At 43.3% G+C, this 20,157-nt stretch overlaps 1 protein-coding gene across 1 annotated transcript in view; it reads right to left on the minus strand.

Annotated features, from left to right (window-relative positions):
* The window catches only part of lancl2 (LanC lantibiotic synthetase component C-like 2 (bacterial)), a 54,886-nt gene that overhangs the window by 11,578 nt on the left and 23,151 nt on the right, over positions 1–20,157 (minus strand). Inside the window, exons 5-7 of the mRNA XM_020494553.2 lie at positions 19,155–19,362; positions 15,814–15,961; positions 1,677–1,823 (exon numbers count right to left, since the gene is read on the minus strand). Of these exons, the coding sequence (XP_020350142.1) occupies positions 1,677–1,823; positions 15,814–15,961; positions 19,155–19,362 (503 nt within the window). The remainder of the gene's footprint in view (positions 1–1,676; positions 1,824–15,813; positions 15,962–19,154; positions 19,363–20,157) is intronic.

Genomic DNA, 20,157 nt, shown 5'->3' on the forward strand with positions numbered 1-20,157 from the left:
GGAAGCCTCCAATACTAATGGGTGAAGATCGTGATTAGGACTAGCTAGCCTCCATAGGTGGCTGGTGTCATAATGGAATCTTCTATGGTGGCTTGTAAGCCCTCCTTGCCTTACTTTTTGTCATAGATACCATTGAGTTATATGGATGTTTAATTTATTGGTTGTGTAATTACATTGTAAACACACAGTAATTAGCCTATTTTGTTATATCTTTCATTGTACAATTGAGTAATGATATTCTAGTTACCAAATAACTGCAGAGAAACTAGATAAAAAGTTAGGCTAATGTAAAGGGTTCCCTTAACCTACATAGTTACTCTGCATGTGCAGAGCCGTGGTGTAGTGGTAACACCTACATTATATACTCAGAGTGCACAAAACATTAGGAACGCTTTCCTAATATTGACTTGCACCCCATTTGGCCCTCAGAACAGCCTCAATTTGTCGGGGCATGGACTCTACAAGGTGTCAAAAGCGTTCCACAGGGATGCTGGCCCATGTTGACTCCAACGCTTCCCACAGTTGTGTCAAGTTGATATGCACGGGAAACTGTTGAGCGTGAGAAACCCAGCAGCGTTGCAGTTCTTGACACACTCAAACAGGTGCGCCTGGCACCTACTACCATATCCCATTCAAAGACACTTAAATAATTTTGTCTTGCCCATTCACTCTTTGAATGGCACACATATACAATCCATGTCTCAATTGTTTCAAGGCTTAAAAATCCTTCTTTAACCGGTCTCCTTCATCTACAATGATTGAGGTGGATTTAAGTGACATCAATAAGGGATAATAGCTTGCACCTGGTCAGTCTATGTCATGGAAAGCAAAGTTGTTCCTAATGTTTTGTGCACATATAACAAAATCTTGTGCAGAAATATATTTTTTAATTCCATCATAAAACTTCTCCTCCCTGACTAATTTAACTAAAGCACATCAGTGTTACAAGCACCATGGGGAAACAAAACAACTCACAAATGATTTTAAATAGGTTATTTTTCCCTAAAATATAAAAAAATGTATCGAGGTACACCCGCACCTGCCATAAAATCCAAGAACACTGATCATTAAAAAACATATTAATCCATATTAATTCACCGTGGTAATGGGAGCGTAGGAGGTTGATGCCACTCTAGGATCTCATTATGGGATGTTGTTTGGATCCTGAATAATTGATCTTATTTTATTTCCTGTGATAAATGATTAACCAACTCAGGTGAGGGCTAATCCATCTCCTGGGTGAATTTAGATTACACATCATGATCGTAAACAGCATCTCGCTGAAGCAAAACATGGATATAAGCCAACTAGGAACCAGCAATTTTAGCATGAGTCCCAAATTCCCGGCAGATACTGTGAAAACCTGCAGACTCACGGATAGGGAAATGGGGATACCTAGTCAGTTGTACAACTGAACGCATTCAACTGAAATGTGTCTTCCGCATTTTGGAGCATCAGAATGAAAAAATCTGATATCGGAGTAGGAGCAACTCCCTTAAGGAAAAATTGTAAATAAATGATTTATTATTAGAAACATGGCCAAAGAGACTTACTACAATGCTTTGTATGCTATACTGTAATATCTTGTAATATGCATTAATCAGACAGCAGTCAAATCTACTCACTGATCGATATCTCATAGTAAAGAATGTTTAAAGATAATGTGTTTAACTCACCTGCATCAGCATACAGTAGATGCCCGCCAGGCCATGGGCAGCGCCAACGTACTGCTTCTTGTGCCACTCGTAGAGCAGTGGGCACTTCTCCGCCTTCTTCTCCTCTTTGGCCATGTTCTTCCCCGACTCCAAGATGGCCGTCACAACCTGCAAAGACACCAACAGGAAGTGGGTTAGCCTCCCTCTCGTCTGTTTCAATAGGTTTGGAAGAGATACTGTATATGCATGCGAGACCGTGTCCAAAGACAATAACTACCGTAACTAATAAACAGCAAAGTTCAACGGGTCAATTCTCATTTGCATTCCTGTCAGTTGAATTGAACACGCCAGTCTCTCCATGGGAGTGCAATTAAACCCCTGAATTGATTGATATCTCCAAGAGAGAGATGGAGAGACAGAATGAAAATGTGATTTGACAGATCTCTGCTCCCTCTACCCTGTCGTTAGTATGCAGACTTGAGGTTGAGAAATAAAGAGAGTGTGCTCACACACGTGAGCATGCGCATTGGTATGCACTAGTACCCATTGAGAAGCAGATTGAACAGAACAGGGGGGACGCAGGCAGGCAGCAGACAGACATGTCCTGGTGTTTCTCTCTCTCTCTCTCTCTCTCTCACACACACAGGGAGTCTAAACTCTGTAGAGTAGAGCACTTTAAAATCACTCCCTCCCTCACATTCTGGGCTGACACACACACACACACACACACACACACACACACACACACACACACACATCCTGGGCTGAAGCCCTTTCCCCCCACAGCCAGACACCTAATGCCAGCACCCCCCGATGGACCCGCAGTGGAGAAGGTGGAAAGCTTCGAGTTCCTCTGCGTACACGTCACTGACAAACTGAAATGGTCCACTCACACAGATAGTGTGGTGAAGAAGGAGCAACAGCGCCTCTTCAACCTCACGAGGCTGAAGAAATTTGGCTTGGCCCCTAAAACCCACTGGTACGGCAACTGCACCGCCCGCAACCACACGGCTCTCCAGAGGGTGGTGCAGTCTGCACAACGCATCAAACTACCTGCCCTCCAGACTACCTACAGCACCCGATGTCACAGGAAGGCCAAAAATATCATCAAGGACATCAGCCACCCGAGCCATTGTCTTTTCATCCCGCTATCATCCAGAAGGCGAGGTCAGTACAGGTGCATCAAAGCTGGGACAGAGAGACTGAAAAACCTCTTTATCTCAAGGCCATCAGACTGTTAAATAGCCATCACTAGCACCTTAGAGGCTGCTGCCCTGTATACATAGACTTGAAATCCCTGGCTCCTTTAATAATGGAGTGTGTAATGTGTATGTATGTGTGTTGTGTCATTCTGCGTGTGTGTGTGTGTGTGTGGGTGTGTCAATGTAGTGTGTTTGAGTGAGTAAATTGTTTGTATATATATATATATATATATATATATATATATAGTCTAGTAAGTGTGCATAGGGTCCGTGCAAGACAGAGTCAGTGTAGGTAATTTGGGTACCATTATTTGACTATTTAGCAGTCTGGCTATTTAGCAGTTTTATGGCTTGGGGGTAGAAGCTGTCTCGGAGCCTGTTGGTCCAAGAGCCGACGCTCTGGTACCGTTTGCCGGATGGTATCAGAGTGAGCAGTCTACGGCTTGAGTGGCTGGAGTCTGGCAATTTTTCGGGCCCAACAGTCGTGAGTGAACAGGGAGTACAGGAGAGGACTAAGTACACACCCCTGAGGAGCCCCCGTGTTGAGGGTCAGCGTGGCAGACGTGATGTTGCCTACCCTCACCACCTGGGGCTGGCCCTCAGGAAGTCCAGGATCCAGTTGCAGAGGGAGGGGTTGAGTCCTAGGGTCCGTAGCTTGGTGAAGAGCTTGGAGGAGGGTATGGTGTTAAACTCTGAGCTGTAGTCTATGAACAGCATTCTCAGTTATTGTCCAGGTGAGAAAGGGCAGCGTGAAGTTCAATTGAGATTGCGTCATCTGTGGATCTGTTGGGGCAGTATGCGAAATGGAGTGGGTGTAGGATGGTGTTGGTGTGTGCCAAGACCAGCCTTTCAAAGTACTTCATAATTATAGATGTGAGTGCTACAGGGGGATAGTCATTTAGGCAGGTTACCATGAATGTCTTGGGAATGGGGACAATAGTGGTCAACTTGAAACCTGTTGGAATTACAGACTGGGACAAGGATAGATTTAAAATGTCTGTGAAGACACTTGCCAGCTGGTCTGCGCATGCTTTGAGAAAGTGCCCTGGTATTCCATGCGGCCTTGTGACTGTAAACCTGTTCAAATGTTTTGCTCACATGGGCCCAGAGAGCGAGATCACAGTAATTTGGAAAAATAGGGACTTTCACACAAGGCACAGTGTTATATTCCTCGAAGCGAGCATAAAATGCATTTAACTCATTTGAGAGTTCTGCGTCGCTGGGCAACTCATTCCTGGGTTTCCCTTTGTAATCAGTTATCGTCCTGGAGCCCTGCCATATACGGCAAGCATACGCCGCCGATGTAATAGGATTCCACCTCCTGTATTGTCTTTTTGCGTGTTTGATGTCTCGGAGGTCATAGCGAGCTTTCTTGTATGCGTCCATGTCCGTGTCCCGTTCCTTGTAAACAGTAACTCTAGCCTTTGGTCCAGCGTGGATATTCCCTGTTTTTGGATGGATACGTTCTTATAGTCACTGTGGTGACAACATTGTCTATGCATTTATTGATGAAGATGATGACTCGGGGGAAACTCCTCAATGCTATTGAATTAATCCCAGAGCATATCCCAGTGTGTACTGGGTAGTAGTGTGTCTTGTAGCCTCGCGTCTGCTTCATCCGACCACTTCCGCATTGAGCGCATCACTGGTGCTTCCTGTTTGAGATCTTGTTTGTAAGCAGGAAGCAGAAGAATGGGTTCCTGGTCATATTTGCCGAATGGAGGATGAGGGAGGGCCTTGTGTGCTTTTCTCTGTGTAGAATAAAAGTGGTGTAGATTTTCTGCTCCCCTAGTGGCACAGGAGACGTGTTGGTGGAAGTGAGGTAGGACGGTTTTAAGTCTCCCCGGGTTAAAGTCTCTACCCACCAGAATTGCTACTTCTGGGTGAGCACACAGTTCATTGGGTGCCAGTGTGGTGTAGACTTGGGGCGGGATGTAGACAGCCGTGATAATTACAGATAAGAACTCTCTTGGTAGATAAAAGGGTCTGCAGCTTACCATGAGGTATTATATATCAGGAGTACAAACGCTCGAGATTTCCTTCACACTTGAAGCAGCACACCAGTTGCTATTTATGAGGGGGGAAAAACACTCCACCTCCTTTCAACATCTCCAAAGCCAGTGTACGATCCTGACGCTGCATGGAGAATCCACCAAATAGTACGTGCATAGCAACATCATCCAGCCACGTTTCAGTAAGACATAAAATTGCAGCTTTTCAAATCTGACTCTCGAACAAAAGCTCATCCATCTTCTTCGCAAGTGACTGGACACACACACACCTCCTCTACACACAGCCTCTACCCCCCCCCCCCCCCAACCCTTATTCAAATGAGATTCTGTCTTCTTTTGAAAGGAGAAAACGGGTGTGATATGGATTTCCTTTAAGTGAACTGGAGCTGTTGGCCAGGGAGCTGCTGAGCTATGGATAAGCTGCAGTATAGATCTGTTTCTATAAAGGGAGGGAGGGATGTGCTGCTGGAGCACTGTGGTGGCAGTATGGATCTATGGGAGTGTAGGGCCTTATACAATCTGTGTTGCGGAAAACCCAGATGGCGCCATGGAATCCAGACATTGAAACGGAATTCAACAATATAAAAGAAATGTATTGAAATGACGTTCTCTGGCTCGTGCCCAGTTGAATTTAAGGGTAACTACACACAGACCTCAAAAGTGGTCTCCTTTTGTGGTCTAACCATTGTTGTGGACAAGCATTTGTTTTCCAATAAAAAATATTTTGAGAGCAAAACCTGAAGAAAACAGAAACCTGGAAAAACAAAACGAAGAAAAGGGCATTGGGGAAAAACAGAATCAGGCAACAACAAAAAATACAGATATTATAGGGCCTAGGAGTGAGCGTGTGTGTGTGTGTGTGTGTGTGTGTGTGCTCGTCGTACATCCACCTTGTCATAAAGGGAAGGGCTGCTGCAGTACTCTCTCTCTCTCCCGACACCCTCCCTTCCTCCCGCACAGTCGTATCCCTGGAGACGGTGAACTGGGGGCTGCACAGGGGGAAACTGCAGACTCAGGGCCATTTCTGCTCTGTGGCAACCACACTCAGCTCTCTGATCTCCCCCTAGGTCCCCTGGGAAGGGCTGTGTAAGTGAGGCAGGAAAGAGGCAGGCAGGGCTACACTGGAGAGGGACCGATAGATCAATGTTCCTCACTAACCAAACTTAAAATGACAGAACTTCTAATAGGGTACTACACTGACCAGCAAATAGCGATGGCTATAATATAGCTCCAGCACCATCAGATTGTTCCATCAACGTAGAACAGTAGGAATGGGTCTGTTCAGGTCTGTCGCAAGAACGACCAGAGAGACAAGTGCTGTGCAATCACAGGTTCCTAGATCCACAATCATGGCATTACTGTCAACCATAGTCTCCCAAGCAACCTCCATTCATTACGATCCATAGTCTCCCAACCAAACTCCATTAATTACCCATCTTAATGTGTTGTGATAAGTGTTATGAAATGTAAATGTCTTATTTTAAACTGTATGTAACTGTCTTAATGTTGCTGGACCCCAGGAATAGTAGCTGCTGCCTTGGGAGCAGCTAATGGGGATCCTTCATAAATACAAACCTTTACAGTCTCAAACAACCTCGATTCAATACCATCTTTTCTCTGGAGGCCAGGAAGGAGCTGGTACGATGTACATTACTGGTATATACACTGCTCAAAAAAATAAAAGGGAACATTTAACCTCTAGCAATCCCGTATCCGGGAGCGTAATTATAGCCTCAAGCTCATTACCATAACGCAACGTTAACTATTCATGAAAATCGCAAATGAAATGAAAGAAATATATTCACTCACAAGCTTAGCCTTTTGTTAACAACACTGTCATCTCAGATTTTCTAAATATGCTTTTCAACCATAGCTACACAAGCATTTGTGTAAGAGTATTGATAGCTAGCATAGCATTAAGCATAGCATTCAGCAGGCAACATTTTCACAAAAACAAGAAAAGCATTCAAATAAAATCATTTACTTTTGAAGAACTTCGGATGTTTTCAATGAGGAGACTCTCAGTTAGATAGCAAATATTCATTTTTTCCAAAGATATTATTTGTGTAGGAGAAATCGCTCCGTTTTGTTCATCACATTTGGCTAATAAAAAAAATCAGAAAATGCAGTCTCTACAACGCCAAACTTTTTACCAAATTAACTCCATAATATCGACAGAAACATGGCAAACGTTGTTTAGAATCAATCCTCAAGGTGTTTTTCACATATCTATTCGATGATAAATCATTCGTGGCAGCTGTGTTTCTCCTCGAAGCAAACGAAAAATACACGCAGCTGGAGATTACGCAATAATTGCAACGGAGGACACCAAGCGGCCACCTGGTAGATGTAGTCTCTTAAGGTCAATCTTCCAATGATTTGCCTACAAATACGTCACAATGCTGTCGACACCTTGGGGAAACGACAGAAAGTCTAAGCTCATTCGTGACCCATACACAGCCATATAAGGAGACATTGGAACACAGCGCATTCAAAATCTGGGGCACTTCCTGTATGAAATGTCATCTTGGTTTCGCCTGTAGCATTAGTTCTGTGGCACTCACAGATAATATCTTTGCAGTTTTGGAAACGTCAGAGTGTTTTCTTTCCAAAGCTGTCAATTATATGCATAGTCGAGCATCTTTTTGTGACAAAATATCTTGTTTAAAACGGGAATGTTTTTTTTATCCATAAATTAAAAGAGCGCCCCCTATATCCAAGAAGTTAAACAACACAATGTAACTCCAAGTCAATCACACTTCTGTGAAATCAAACTGTCCACTTAGGAAGCAACACTGATTGACAATAAATTTCACATGCTGTTGTGCAAATGGAATAGACAACAGGTGGAAATTATAGGCATTTAGCAAGACACCCCCAATAAAGGAGTGGTTCTGCAGTTGGGGACCACAGACCACTTCTCAGTTCCTATGCTTCCTGGCTGATGTTTTGGTCACTTTTGAATGCTGGCGGTGCATGAGACGGAGTCTACAACCCACACAAGTGGCTCAGGTAGTGCAGCTCATCCAGGATGGCATATCAATGCGAGATGTAGCAAGAAGGTTTGCTGTGTCTGTCAGCGTAGTGTCCAGAGCATGGAGGCGCTACCGGGAGACAGGCCAGTACATCAGAAGACGTGGAGGAGGCCGTAGGAGGGCAACAACCCAGCAGCAGGACCGCTACCTCCACCTTTGTGCAAGGAGGAGCACTGCCAGAGCCTTGCAAAATGACCTCCAGTAGGCCGCAAATGTGCATGTGTCTGCTCAAATGGTCAGAAACAGACTCCATGAGGGTGGTATGAGGGTCCGATGTCCACAGGTGGGGGTTGTGCTTACAGCCCAACACCGTGCAGGACGTTTGGCATTTACCAGAGAACACCAAGATTGGCAAATTCGCCACTGGCGCCCTGTGCTCTTCACAGATGAAAGCAGGTTCACACTGAGCACATGTGACAGACGTGCCAGTCTGGAGACGCCGTGGAGAACGTTCTGCTGCCTGCAACATCCTCCAGCATGACCGGTTTGGTGGCGGGTCAGTCATGGTGTGGGGTGGCATTTCTTTGGGGGCCGCACAGCCCTCCATGTGCTCGCCAGAGGTAGCCTGACTGCCATTAGGTACCGAGATGAGATCCTAGACCCCTTGTGAGACCATATGCTGGTGTGGTTGGCCCTGGGTTCCTCCTACTGCAAGACAATGCTCATGTGGCTGGAATGTGTCAGCAGTTCCTGCAAGAGGAAGGCATTGATGCTATGGACTGGCCCGCCCATTCCCCAGACCTGAATCCAATTGAGCACATCTGGGACATCATGTCTCGCTCCATCCACCAACGTTGCACCACAGACTGTCCAGGAGTTGCCGGATGCTTTAGTCCAGGTCTGGGAGATCCCTCAGGAGACCATCTGCCACCTTATCAGGAGCATGCCCAGGAGTTGTAGGGGTCATACAGCCACGTGGAGGCCAAACACACTACTGAGCCTCATTTTGACTTGTTTTAAGGACATTACATCAATGTTGGATCAGCCTGTAGTGTGGTTTTCCACTTTGATTTTGAGTGTGACTTCAAATCCAGACTTCCATGGGTTGATAAATTTGATTTCCATTGATAATTTGTGTGTGATTTTGTTGTCAGCACATTCAACTATGTAAAGAAAAAAGTAATTAATAAGAATATTTCATTCATTCAGATCTAGGATGTGTTATTTTAGTGTTCCCTTTATTTTTTTGAGCAGTGTATATATACATTGAATATATATTGAAGTCGTAAGTTTGCATACACCTTAGCCAAATACATTTAAATTCAGTTTTTCACAATTCCTGACATTTAATCCGAGTAAAAATGTCCTGTTTTAGGTCAGTTAGGATCACCACTTTGTTTAAAGAATGTGAAATGTCAGAATAATAGTAGAGAGAATTAATTATTTCAGCTTTTATTTCCTTCATCACATTCCCAGAGGGTCAGAAGTTTACATACACTCAATTAGTATTTGGTAGCATTGCCTTTAAATTGTTTAACTTGGGTCAAACGTTTGGGTAGTCTTCCACAAGCTTCCCACAATAAGTTGGGTGAATTTTGGCCCATTCCTTCTGACAGAGCTGGTGTAACTGAGTCAGGTTTGTAGGCCTCCTTGCTTGCACACGCTTTTTCAGTTCTGCCCACAAATGTTCTATACTATTGAGGTCATTGCTTTGTGATGGTCACTCCAATACCTTGACATTGTCCTTAAGCCATTTTGCCTCAAGCATCTGGATTTTCTTTTCTCATTTTGTCTGTCATAGTTGAAGTGTACCTATGATGACAATTACAGGCCTCTCTCATATTTTTAAGTCGGAGAACAATTGGTGGCTGAATAAATACTTTTTTGCCCCACTGTATGAGATGAGTAATGTAGGGTATGTAAACATATAAAAGTGGCATTGTTTAAAGTGGCTAGTGATACATGTATTACATAAAGGTGGCAAGATGCAGTAGATGGTATAGAGTACAGTATATACATATGAGATGAGTAATGTTGGTGGAGTTTAAACACTTGATTGATGTAAATGTCATAGAAGAGTGTAATTGTCTTCAGGATAGCTTTATTTTTGTCGTGACGTGTTTTTTTAATGTAATTGTTGTATGTGTGTCTATAGTTTTGATTAGTGTTGTGTTAGTGTACAGAAGTTGTTTTGTCTGAAACTTTGTTCCCCCTGCTGCTATTGGACCAGGTCTCTCTTGAAAAAGAGATGTTATCTCAACGAGAAAAACCTGTATGAATAAAGGTTTAAAAAAAATGTTTGTCTCAACTAACCTCCATTCAAAACCAACCTTAAAGTCCCTCAACCAATCACAACTCCTCTCATTCACACCATTGTAACTCCTCTCCAAATCCCTCGCCTCTAAAACACACACAACACATTAATTCACAGGGCCTCATTCATAATCCATCAAATTGTTTCACCCACAGGGAAGGCTATGTAATTTACTGTGAATTAATTTGTTTATAGAACTAATTAAATCACAGCCTAGCACATCAAAACAAACTCCCACAGCTGTTTGGGAAGACGTCACAGGGGAAAATTGTTGTGACTAGATTGACACACTGCTCTAGTCTATGTGGTCTGAGAGATAGGAGATGTGTCTGTCTGGGTCTTCATTTTGTGTTGCTGTACAGCTATGGCAAAATGGGATTAGTTAAGTAAGCTCTCGTTTGGCTAGAGGCAAAAAGTGAAGGCAAAAAAACAGACCAGAACATTTTGGAATAGAGATAGAGAGGGGGTGGTAGGTGTGCGTGCATGGACGTGTGTGACTCATGAACATTATCAAGTGTGTGTCTTCTTTCTAAGACAGGGTGGCGCCTTGGAAGCAAAGGAACCTTTCCACCTTTTCCCCTCATTCTGATGTTTTTCCAAAATGGATGTCACAAGAGTAGGTGTATGGCGATGTGCAAAGTGCAAAATAAAACATTTGAAAAACACAAACGCTGCTCTCTTTCCCTGTAAGCTCAGACTCCCTCGTCACAAAGCTGTCAACTGCAGAATGAAATGAAGGAATGTTCAAACACAAAAAAAAGGAGCGAGAGAAAACAACAAGAGGGAACTGGAGACACGTCGAGAACAGCCAGTCAGCAGATTGTATATTTGCCCTTTCATACTGCAGAAGAAAACCCATCTCATAACTGAAACAGAACCAGCAGATCATTCATTTTACACAAAGCACCATAAACTGAATATAAAAAATTTAAAAGAGAAACAAGTAGTATTAACCAGCCAAAAGAGCAGCTATCAAAGTCACAGTTTTGTAACCCATGAAGGGTGTGTGTCTGTGTATAAAACACACATTCTCCTTGACAGGCACCTCATCTAACCCCATGATGCTGTGACGAATTGCAGGGCTGTGCCTGCTCAAAAACATAAAATACAAATATTAAAACTAAATTCCTGACAACTTTATTCCTATATTTGTCCTAATAATATACCTGTCCGATCGGGGCCCCAGAAATGTGCAGGCCATTTGTCAACGGTGTACTGTAGCATTGCTTAGTTGGTATGCTGGAGATGACAGGTGCGGTAGTGAATAAATTCACTCTCCCAGTTGTGTTCTGCAGTGGGGATTCAACTACTATACTGTATTTATAGGGCTGGAGGAAATCCATCTTCGTTTGGAGGATGCAAGGAAACCAACAGTATGACAAAGCACAGGGATGGGATGAGTGTGACTGTGTGCATGTAAGTGCAAGAAATCCACATAACACGTGCAAAACTGTGCGATAAGTAATGGTAGAACAAAAAAACATATAGATACCTGCTTCAGCTCATGCACAAGGGTGGAGGTTCTGAAATCTCTCTGTGGGTTACAGTGCACTAACTGGTGAATTGATATACAGTACGTGGACACTGGGGCTGTCTCCTGCTGCAGCTACAACCACAGAACATCAACAGTGTTTATTGCGCTGTCCATGTTGCTGAAGCTGTAACAGAATTACCCGCATTTCTGACTGAAAAGTTATGTTACCAAAATCCCTCATTTGTTTAGGGAAAACATTCCTTATTCCCTCAACCTTTGCTCTCTTTATGTGACAAATGTATGCATTGCATGCATGTAACCAATAGTGCCTGACCTATAGCGTAGTAATCACATCAATAAATTGTTTATAACAAACTACAAACACGAGACAGCAAAATGGATGCAGAGGAAGTGACATAGAAACTCGAAATGGGGGAATGTTTACTGTTTGCACAGGAGGTAAAGGGAATGTCAGATGTGTGGAATAAATTTGACTAGTTGTGGAAAATACTGGAGATCAAGAAAAAGAAGGTAAGGAGCCAGCACTGCATGCATATTATGTGTACCAAACAGGTGGTGTTAAAACAAATGCTGTTAAGTTATTTTAAAAACTAATATGCTTGATTGCATTTCCAATCATGAATGACTTGTATGCTGTGTGATGACATTAACAAATGATTGACTGATTGATACAGTAGCCTATATAAGTATTGAAATATAGGTCAAAGTAAGATACGGTATTAAGACTAAACTGGATGCGGTCGAGCCTACTAATGATAATGACATAACTTATTATTAGAATGATGATCATAATAATTATTACAATAATGAGAAAAATAATTTTTGGGACAATTTGAAAGTGTAAACACTATATAAGTAATAAAAACATACCCGAGGCTGTTCTAACAACAACAACAAAAAAGTGTAAAGCCTTTATTACAGCATAGCAAAGATTAAAAACAGACAAATGTGAAATTGTTTCTCATGTTTTGGTTGTATGAGGCTTGGTGCACACAGTGGGCTATTAAAACAAACACTCCAACAGGCAACAGAAGCAGGATCTGTCTTATTTCTGTAGATATAAAGTATCAGTCAAAAGTTTGGACGCCTTCTCATTCAAGGGTTTTTCTTTATTTTTACTATTTGATACATTGTAGAATAGTGAAAAAGAATTGTGTTATTTCATAGTTTTCCACATATGGAATCATGTAGTAACCCCAAAAAAGTGTTAAACAAATCAAAATAAAATGTTAGTCTTAAAAGTAGCCACCCTTTGCCTTGATAACAGCTTTGCATTCTCTCAACCAGCTTCATGAGGTACTCACCTGGAATGCTTTTCCAACAGTTTTGAAGGAGTTCCCACATATGCTGAGCACTTTTTGGCTGTTTTTCCTTCACTCTGCGGTCCAACTCATCCCAATCCATCTCAATTGGGTTGAGGTCGGGTGATTGTGGAAGCCAGGTCATCTGATGCATTACTCCATCACTCTCCTTCTTGGTCAAATAGCCCTTACACAGCCTGGAGGTGTGTTTTGGGTCATTGTCCTGTTCAAAAACAGATAGTGGGACTAAGGGCAAACCAGATGGGATGGCGTGTCGCTGCAGAATGCTGTGGTAGCCATGCTGGTTAAATTTTCCTTGAATTCTAAATAAAATCACTGACAGTGTCAACAGCAAAGCACCCCCACACCTCCTCCTCCATGTTTCACGGTGGGAACCACACATGCGAAGATCATCCGTTCACCTACTCTGCGTTTCACAAAGACACAGCGGTTGGAACCAAAAATCTCGCATTTGGACTCATCAGACCAAAGGACAGATTTCCACCGGTCTAATGCCCACTGCTCGTGTTTCCAATCAAGTCTCTTCCAATTGGTGTCCTTTAGTAGTGGTTCTTTGCAGCACTTCGACCATGAAGGCCTGATTCACGCATTCTCCTCTGAACAGTTGATGTTGAGATGTGTCTGTTACTTGAACTCTGTGAGGTGCAATCTGAGGTGCAGTTATTTGCCGATTTCCGGGGCTGGTAACTCTAATGAACTTATCCTCTGCAGCAGAGGTAACGCTGGGGTTTCCTTTCCTGTGGCGGTCCTCATGAGAGCCAGTTTCATCATAGCGCTTGATGGTTTTTGCGACTGCACTTATAGAAACTTTAAAAGTTCTTGACATTTTCCAGATTGACTGACCTTCATGTCTTAAAGTAATGATGAACTGTCGTTTCTCTTTGCTTATTTGAGCTGTTCTTGCCATAACATAGACTTGATCTTTTAACAAATAAGGCCATCTTCTGTATACCACCCCTACCTTGTCACCAAACCTATTATGGAAAGAAATTCTACAAATTAACTTTTAACAAGGAACACCTGTTAATTTAAATGCATTCCAGGTGACTACCTCATGAAGCTGGTTGAGAGAATGCCAAGAGTGTGCAAAGCTGTCATCAAGGCAAAGGGTGGCAACTTTGAAGAATTCCAAATAAAAAATATATTTTCATTTGTTAAACACTTTTTTGGTTACTACATGATTCAAAATGTGTTATTTCATAGTTTTGATGTCTTCACTATTATTCTACAATGTAGAAAATAGTAAAAAATAAAGAAAAACCCTTGAATGAGTTGGTGTGTCCAAACTTTTGACTGGTTCTGTATATCGATGATTTATAAAGCCAGGCACATTTAACAGTTAGGCTACTGATTATAGATCTAAGTTGAGATTTCATCTCTCCTCACTTTTCTTAGACAATAAGGCAAGGGCTGTTTTCCCGTCTCCTAATGCCGCTGCGGCCTCCGCCGCATTGTTCTCAACACCAACATGCTGGTTAACTTTGCTATTATGCACATAGCAACATGGTCTAGGAAAAGACGCCAATTCAACAGCGCACTTTAACCACTATCCAACGGGGGAGAAAGTGCATTTGTTATGATATAATATAACACATTTTTGCACCATAGCTCTTACATAATTTAACCATATACAATTTCAGTAGCACACGTCTTAGTGACGGACTGTGGCATCTCCACAGCATCCGCAATGACTAGTGCACTCAGACAGGCACGAATCAGACAGGTGTCTTGTACAATATGTACACTGCTCGACTAAAGAACTCTTGGTCGACCAACTGCCTATCGACCAAATAGGGTCATCCCTAGAGGTCACACACTAACCAGTGAATTGATATAGGGGAACGACGGGGGTACAGTCAGACAGTAACTGGTGAATTGATGGGAGGGTGATGCGGGCAGTGGGCACAAGCTCAGGTGATCCATGCATCCCGGCCTACCCTAAACCCTACGGGCCTGGCCCTCGCATGAACCTTCACTCCCCATCCTGATGGAGCATGAAGGGATGCCTACCCTCTAGCCTGCACTGGGGCTCTCTACCGGGGCTAAGAAAAGCATCATCTTGAACCTGCACAGTGAGAGTGAGAGTGAGAGTGAGAGTGAGAGAGAGAGAGAGAGCAGCATACAGATCTTTCCTAATGAGCTGTTAATGTAGTGGAAGACAGAGGCATTGGAGCCCTAGAGGAACGGAACTTCTAAGGATTAGCAATTAAGGTTCAGATAAAAGATTTGATCCTTGAAAGGCAAACGGTAAATTTAGGCCAATGGGATTAAAATGGGGCCAATGTTTCCGAGTACAGTTGTATAGGCGTAGTGGGAAAGTCCCAGCTGTATCCACCGTATGCTTTTCCTCCAGAGGGAAGAGAATAGTTCAACTATGCTTTGACTGTGCATATTTTTGTGACTGGGGACATTTTTCTCCGTTACACCTGTGAAATACAGCTCTACAGGGAAGGTGTTCCATCGCTGCTCCAATAACCATCTGTCTACCAGAAAGACAGGGGAACGGAATGGGGTTGGAGAATACCCACTCCTACGCTACACAGTGCTTGCACACACACACACACACACACACACACACACACACACACACACACACGTGAATATAAACATACACCACACGAGTACCGGACAGCAGCCAGAGCGTATATTAGATACTGTCCCCTCTGTGCTTTGCAAATTAGTAAATTATGATTTGACTTGGTAATTTTTTTCCCCGGTTGCTAACCAGAATGTTTATGCAGTGTTAGAGATGACGTGTGTTGTTGCGCTATAATTAACATGGTGGTCCCGTGCACTGTGTGTACTGAACATGCGGGCGGGCGTGCTTGTTGCTCTAACCCTGGCGATGGTGGTCTCATCCACAGTGTCGGGTCCTATCTCCTTGTTGACATAGAGCAGGGCGTACAGGTAGCCGGCCCGTCCGTACAGCAGCTCATCGGGCATCTCAGAGTCCGCAGACACCACTCCACGCTGCAGCTGGAGCAACCTGGGGGAGGGTAGACACATGTTAACACAGAGTTATACAGGTACACACAGGCAATCACACACAAAATACTCAGGAAAAACATGTACAAACAGAACTATTTCCGTAATAAATGCACAAAAGAAAATCAAACACATTTGAAAGACGGCCAAAACAGAGAGGTGGATTGAGTCACAGTCCCTAATTATATTAAATTGGATCCTATGTACAGTGAATTCGGAAAGTATTCCGAATGCAATCTACACACAGTACCCTATGATGACAAAGCGAAAACAAGTTTAGACATTTTTGCAAATGTATTAGAAATTAAAAACAGAAATACCTTATTCACATAAGTTCAGACCCTTTGCTACGAGACTCAAAATTGAGCTCAAATGCATCCTGTTTCCATTGATCATCCTTGAGATGTTTCTACAACTTGGAGTCCACATGTGGTCAATTTAAATTGATTGAACATGATTTGGAAAGGCACACACCTGTCTATATAAAGGTCCCACAGTTGACAGTGCAGGTCAGAGCAAAAACCAAGCCATGAGGTCGAAAGAATTGTCCGGAGAGCTCCAGCACAGGATTGTGTCGGGGCACATATCTGGGGAAGGGCACCAAACATTTTCTGCAGCATTGAAGGTCCCCAAGAATACAGTGGCCTACATCATTCTTAAATGGAAGAAGTTTGACTCTTCCTAGAGCTGCCCGCCCAGCCAAACTGAGCAATCGGGGGGAAGGGCCTTGGACAGGAATGTGACCAAGAACCCGATGGTTCTTGAGTCCACAGAGTTAATCTGTGGTGATGGGAGAACCTTCCAGAAGGACAACCATCTCTGCAGCACTCCACCAATCAGGCCTTTATGATTGAGTGGCCAACTGAATGCCTTCAACTGAAATGTGTCTTCTGCATTTAGTCCAACCCTTCTAAATCATATAGGTGCAGGGGGCTGCCTTAATCCACATCCACATCTTCAGCACCCAGGGAACAGTGGGTTAACTGCATTGCCCTGGGGCAGAACGACAGACATTTACCGTGTCAGTTCAGGGATTCAATCCAGCAATCTTTCGGTTACTGGCCCAACAATCTAACCACTAGGCTACCTACCGCTCCAGAAAGCCACGCCTAAGTAAAAAGGCACATGACAACCCGCTTGGTGTTTGCCAAAAGGCACCTAGACTCTCAAACCATGAATAAGATTCTCTGATCTGACAAAACCTAGACTGAACTCTTTGTCTGGAATGCCAAGCGTCACATCTGGAGGAAACCAGTCCCTACTGTGAAGCATGGTGATGGCAGCATCATGCTGTGGGGATGTTTTTCAGCGGCAGGGTCTGGGAGATTAGTCAGGAATGAGGAAAGGTGAACGAAGCAAAGTACAGAGAGATCCTTGATAAAAACCTGCTCCAGAGCACTTAGGACCTGAGACTGGGGGGCGAAGGTTCACCTTCCAACAGGACAACGACCCTAAGCACACTGCCAAGACAATGCAGGAGTGGCTTCGGGGCAAGTATCTCAATGTCCTTGAATGGCCCAGCCAGAGCCCAGAATTGAACTTGATATAACATCTCTGGAGAGACCTGAAAACAGCTGTGCAGTGATGCTCCCCATCCAACCTGACAGAGCTTTAGAGGATCTGGGAGAAACTCCCCAAATATAAATCAAATTTTATTTGTCACATGTTTAGCAGATGTTATTGCAGGTGTAGATGAATACAGGTTTGCCAAGCAAATATCCTAGATGACTCGAGGCTGTAATCGCTGCCAAAGGTGGTTCAACAAAATACTGAGTAAAGGGTCTGAATATGTAAATGTAATCGTTTTTTATTTATTTTTAAAACATTTGCTAAAAATGATTAAAAGCTGTTTTGCTGTTAACAAAATGTTGAAAAAGTCAAGGGGTCTGAATACTTTCCGAATGCATTTTATGTAAAAACATGTAGGCTCAGGGCTCAGACTGCTTTGATGACAGCAGGAGGGCCTTTGTTGGGGCCTTTGTGAGTAGTAGGGAGTGTCTGTGTGTGTGTGTGTGTGTGTGTCTGTGTGTGTGTGTGTGTGTGTGTGTGTGTGTTTGTGTGTGTGTGTGTGTGTGTAATAAGGTTCAGACATTTAATCAGCCCCTTGCTGTGAGCTCCACTGTTAGTTCCATCAGCATGCTAACAAAACTAGATAGAGTACTAGAGGCAGGCAGGGGCCAATAGGTTTAGCTACAACCTATTACGCCACTCAACATTACACACACCACTCCAGCCCCAGACCATGGGAGAGACATTTGTCCGTGATAAGCAGAGATTTGCGAATGAAAATAATTTAGAGACAATCGACATGATGGATAGTGTAGGGATTAACTGAATGGTTCTTGATGAAGAACACAGTGCACCTGAGACAAAAGAGTGGATAGTAAAAATGACCAAGTGAGAAACTGGTAGAGAGAGTAAAAAAGGAGAGAAAACAAAGATTGTGAAAAAGGTAAAGACAATAAAAGAGTATTGGAGAGAGAAAGACAGTGTGAGAAGGTTGGAGAGCGGGAAGAAAATTAGGGAGGAGGTAGGGAGAAAGAGATCAGCAAGTTAACACTAGAACCGCCATAGGCCAACGGTCACGGATATTTGACTTTGTCAAAGAAAATAAGCCATGTCCTGCTCCTTCCCTGACTTTTCCTAAATGTTTGTATTTTACACTGCTCGTTTGTCAGAATTCTGAAATCACAAACAGGAAAGTATTTTAACCTGATTTTTTTTCACACCTACTCCCAACCTAACCCGCTAAGACAATGTGCTCTAGGATGTTGGTACCCAACAAGGTGCTAATGCATCTCAGCCCGCAAAGCCGGCCAATCGAATTTGACAATAATCGGACAAGTGCCAATATTAGGGTATCAGTTGTCAAATTGTACATGAAGAGATGGGCACATCTTGTAAGTGACAGATGCAAGGAAATTGATATTTCTTCATGCAATTAATCCTTTATAATAGTTTATGCACTATTTATCAAGTGGTGGTGCTTATGCTTGCGCACCTTGCGGGTTGATATGCATCTGATGCAGATGCTAAAGGTGGACCCAGCAACGATCTCTAGCGGGTACTTATAGGCTGAAAGGCCAGGAGGTTCTGGTGTTTATGCCAACAACAAATCCAGTATTAAAGAAAGGAGCTTCAAAAAGAATAACAATATTTCTACTGCAGTCGGAGAGTTTTTAAAAGCTCCCTACTTGGTGAGGCACTCCTGACTCTCTGTCTGGTTCTTGAGGCGGTGGTGCACCACAGCTGCCACGGCCAGTGGCCCTGCATCCCCACACAGGAAGGTGACCTTGCGACCGTTCAGGATCCTCAGGGTCCTCTTCACATAGTCCAGTGCCCTCTGGAGGTGGGAGGCCTCGCAGGTCACCCGGTGCAACTGCAGGTAGAGAAGGGCGATACCTATAGACGGGGAAAATAAATCTTGTTCATAACTGGCATAGGATATAATTTATCAAATCGGTTTAGAGGTTGATGCAGTAGCTATCTGAACACAGTTGTGGACAAATTCCAAACATGATCATAATAGGACACGTTTTAGTAGCAGGAGTGCTAGACAGGGTAAGGGAAGGCATGCGGTATTTCTGTGCTGAGAATTTAACTTTCAACTACAGTTCACTCTGGTCAAATTGTGTCCCGTTAGCCATGAAATATGTAGGTCTAAAGAGGCATTCTGACAGTCCACTTAATCAAAATATCTCACTCACTGGAGCAATAAATACATCTTAGGCTAGATACAAAACAAATTCACAGGGATAGCACTTTGGACGAGTATCCAGCGAGTATCACTTCCTCTAGACCCAAGGCTTAGGTAAAATGTTCACAACAACGCCTAAACACCAGCTGTCACAAACCATTGCCACATCTGTCTTGTGTCATTACCGTAACTGTACATTTGCCATGTCATTACCACATATCATTACCGTAACAATGTCGTTACCGTAACCCTCAAGATGGGCTGTTCATGTTAAGTGGAACGGCCCAGGACTGACATCAACATCAACTTTCCATGCACCCAGAGGCTATGGTCCACAAATGCCTGCTTCCAATATTTAGCAATAATAGCAGTGCACTGGGAGTCAAATCATATACATCAAATACATCAAGTCACATACACATGGTTAGCAGATGTTAATGCGAGGGTAGCGAAATGCTTGTGCTTCTAGTTCCGACAATGCAGTAATAACCAACAAGTAA

The sequence above is a fragment of the Oncorhynchus kisutch genome, linkage group LG11 (assembly GCF_002021735.2).
Source record: "Oncorhynchus kisutch isolate 150728-3 linkage group LG11, Okis_V2, whole genome shotgun sequence".
NCBI lineage: Eukaryota > Metazoa > Chordata > Actinopteri > Salmoniformes > Salmonidae > Oncorhynchus > Oncorhynchus kisutch.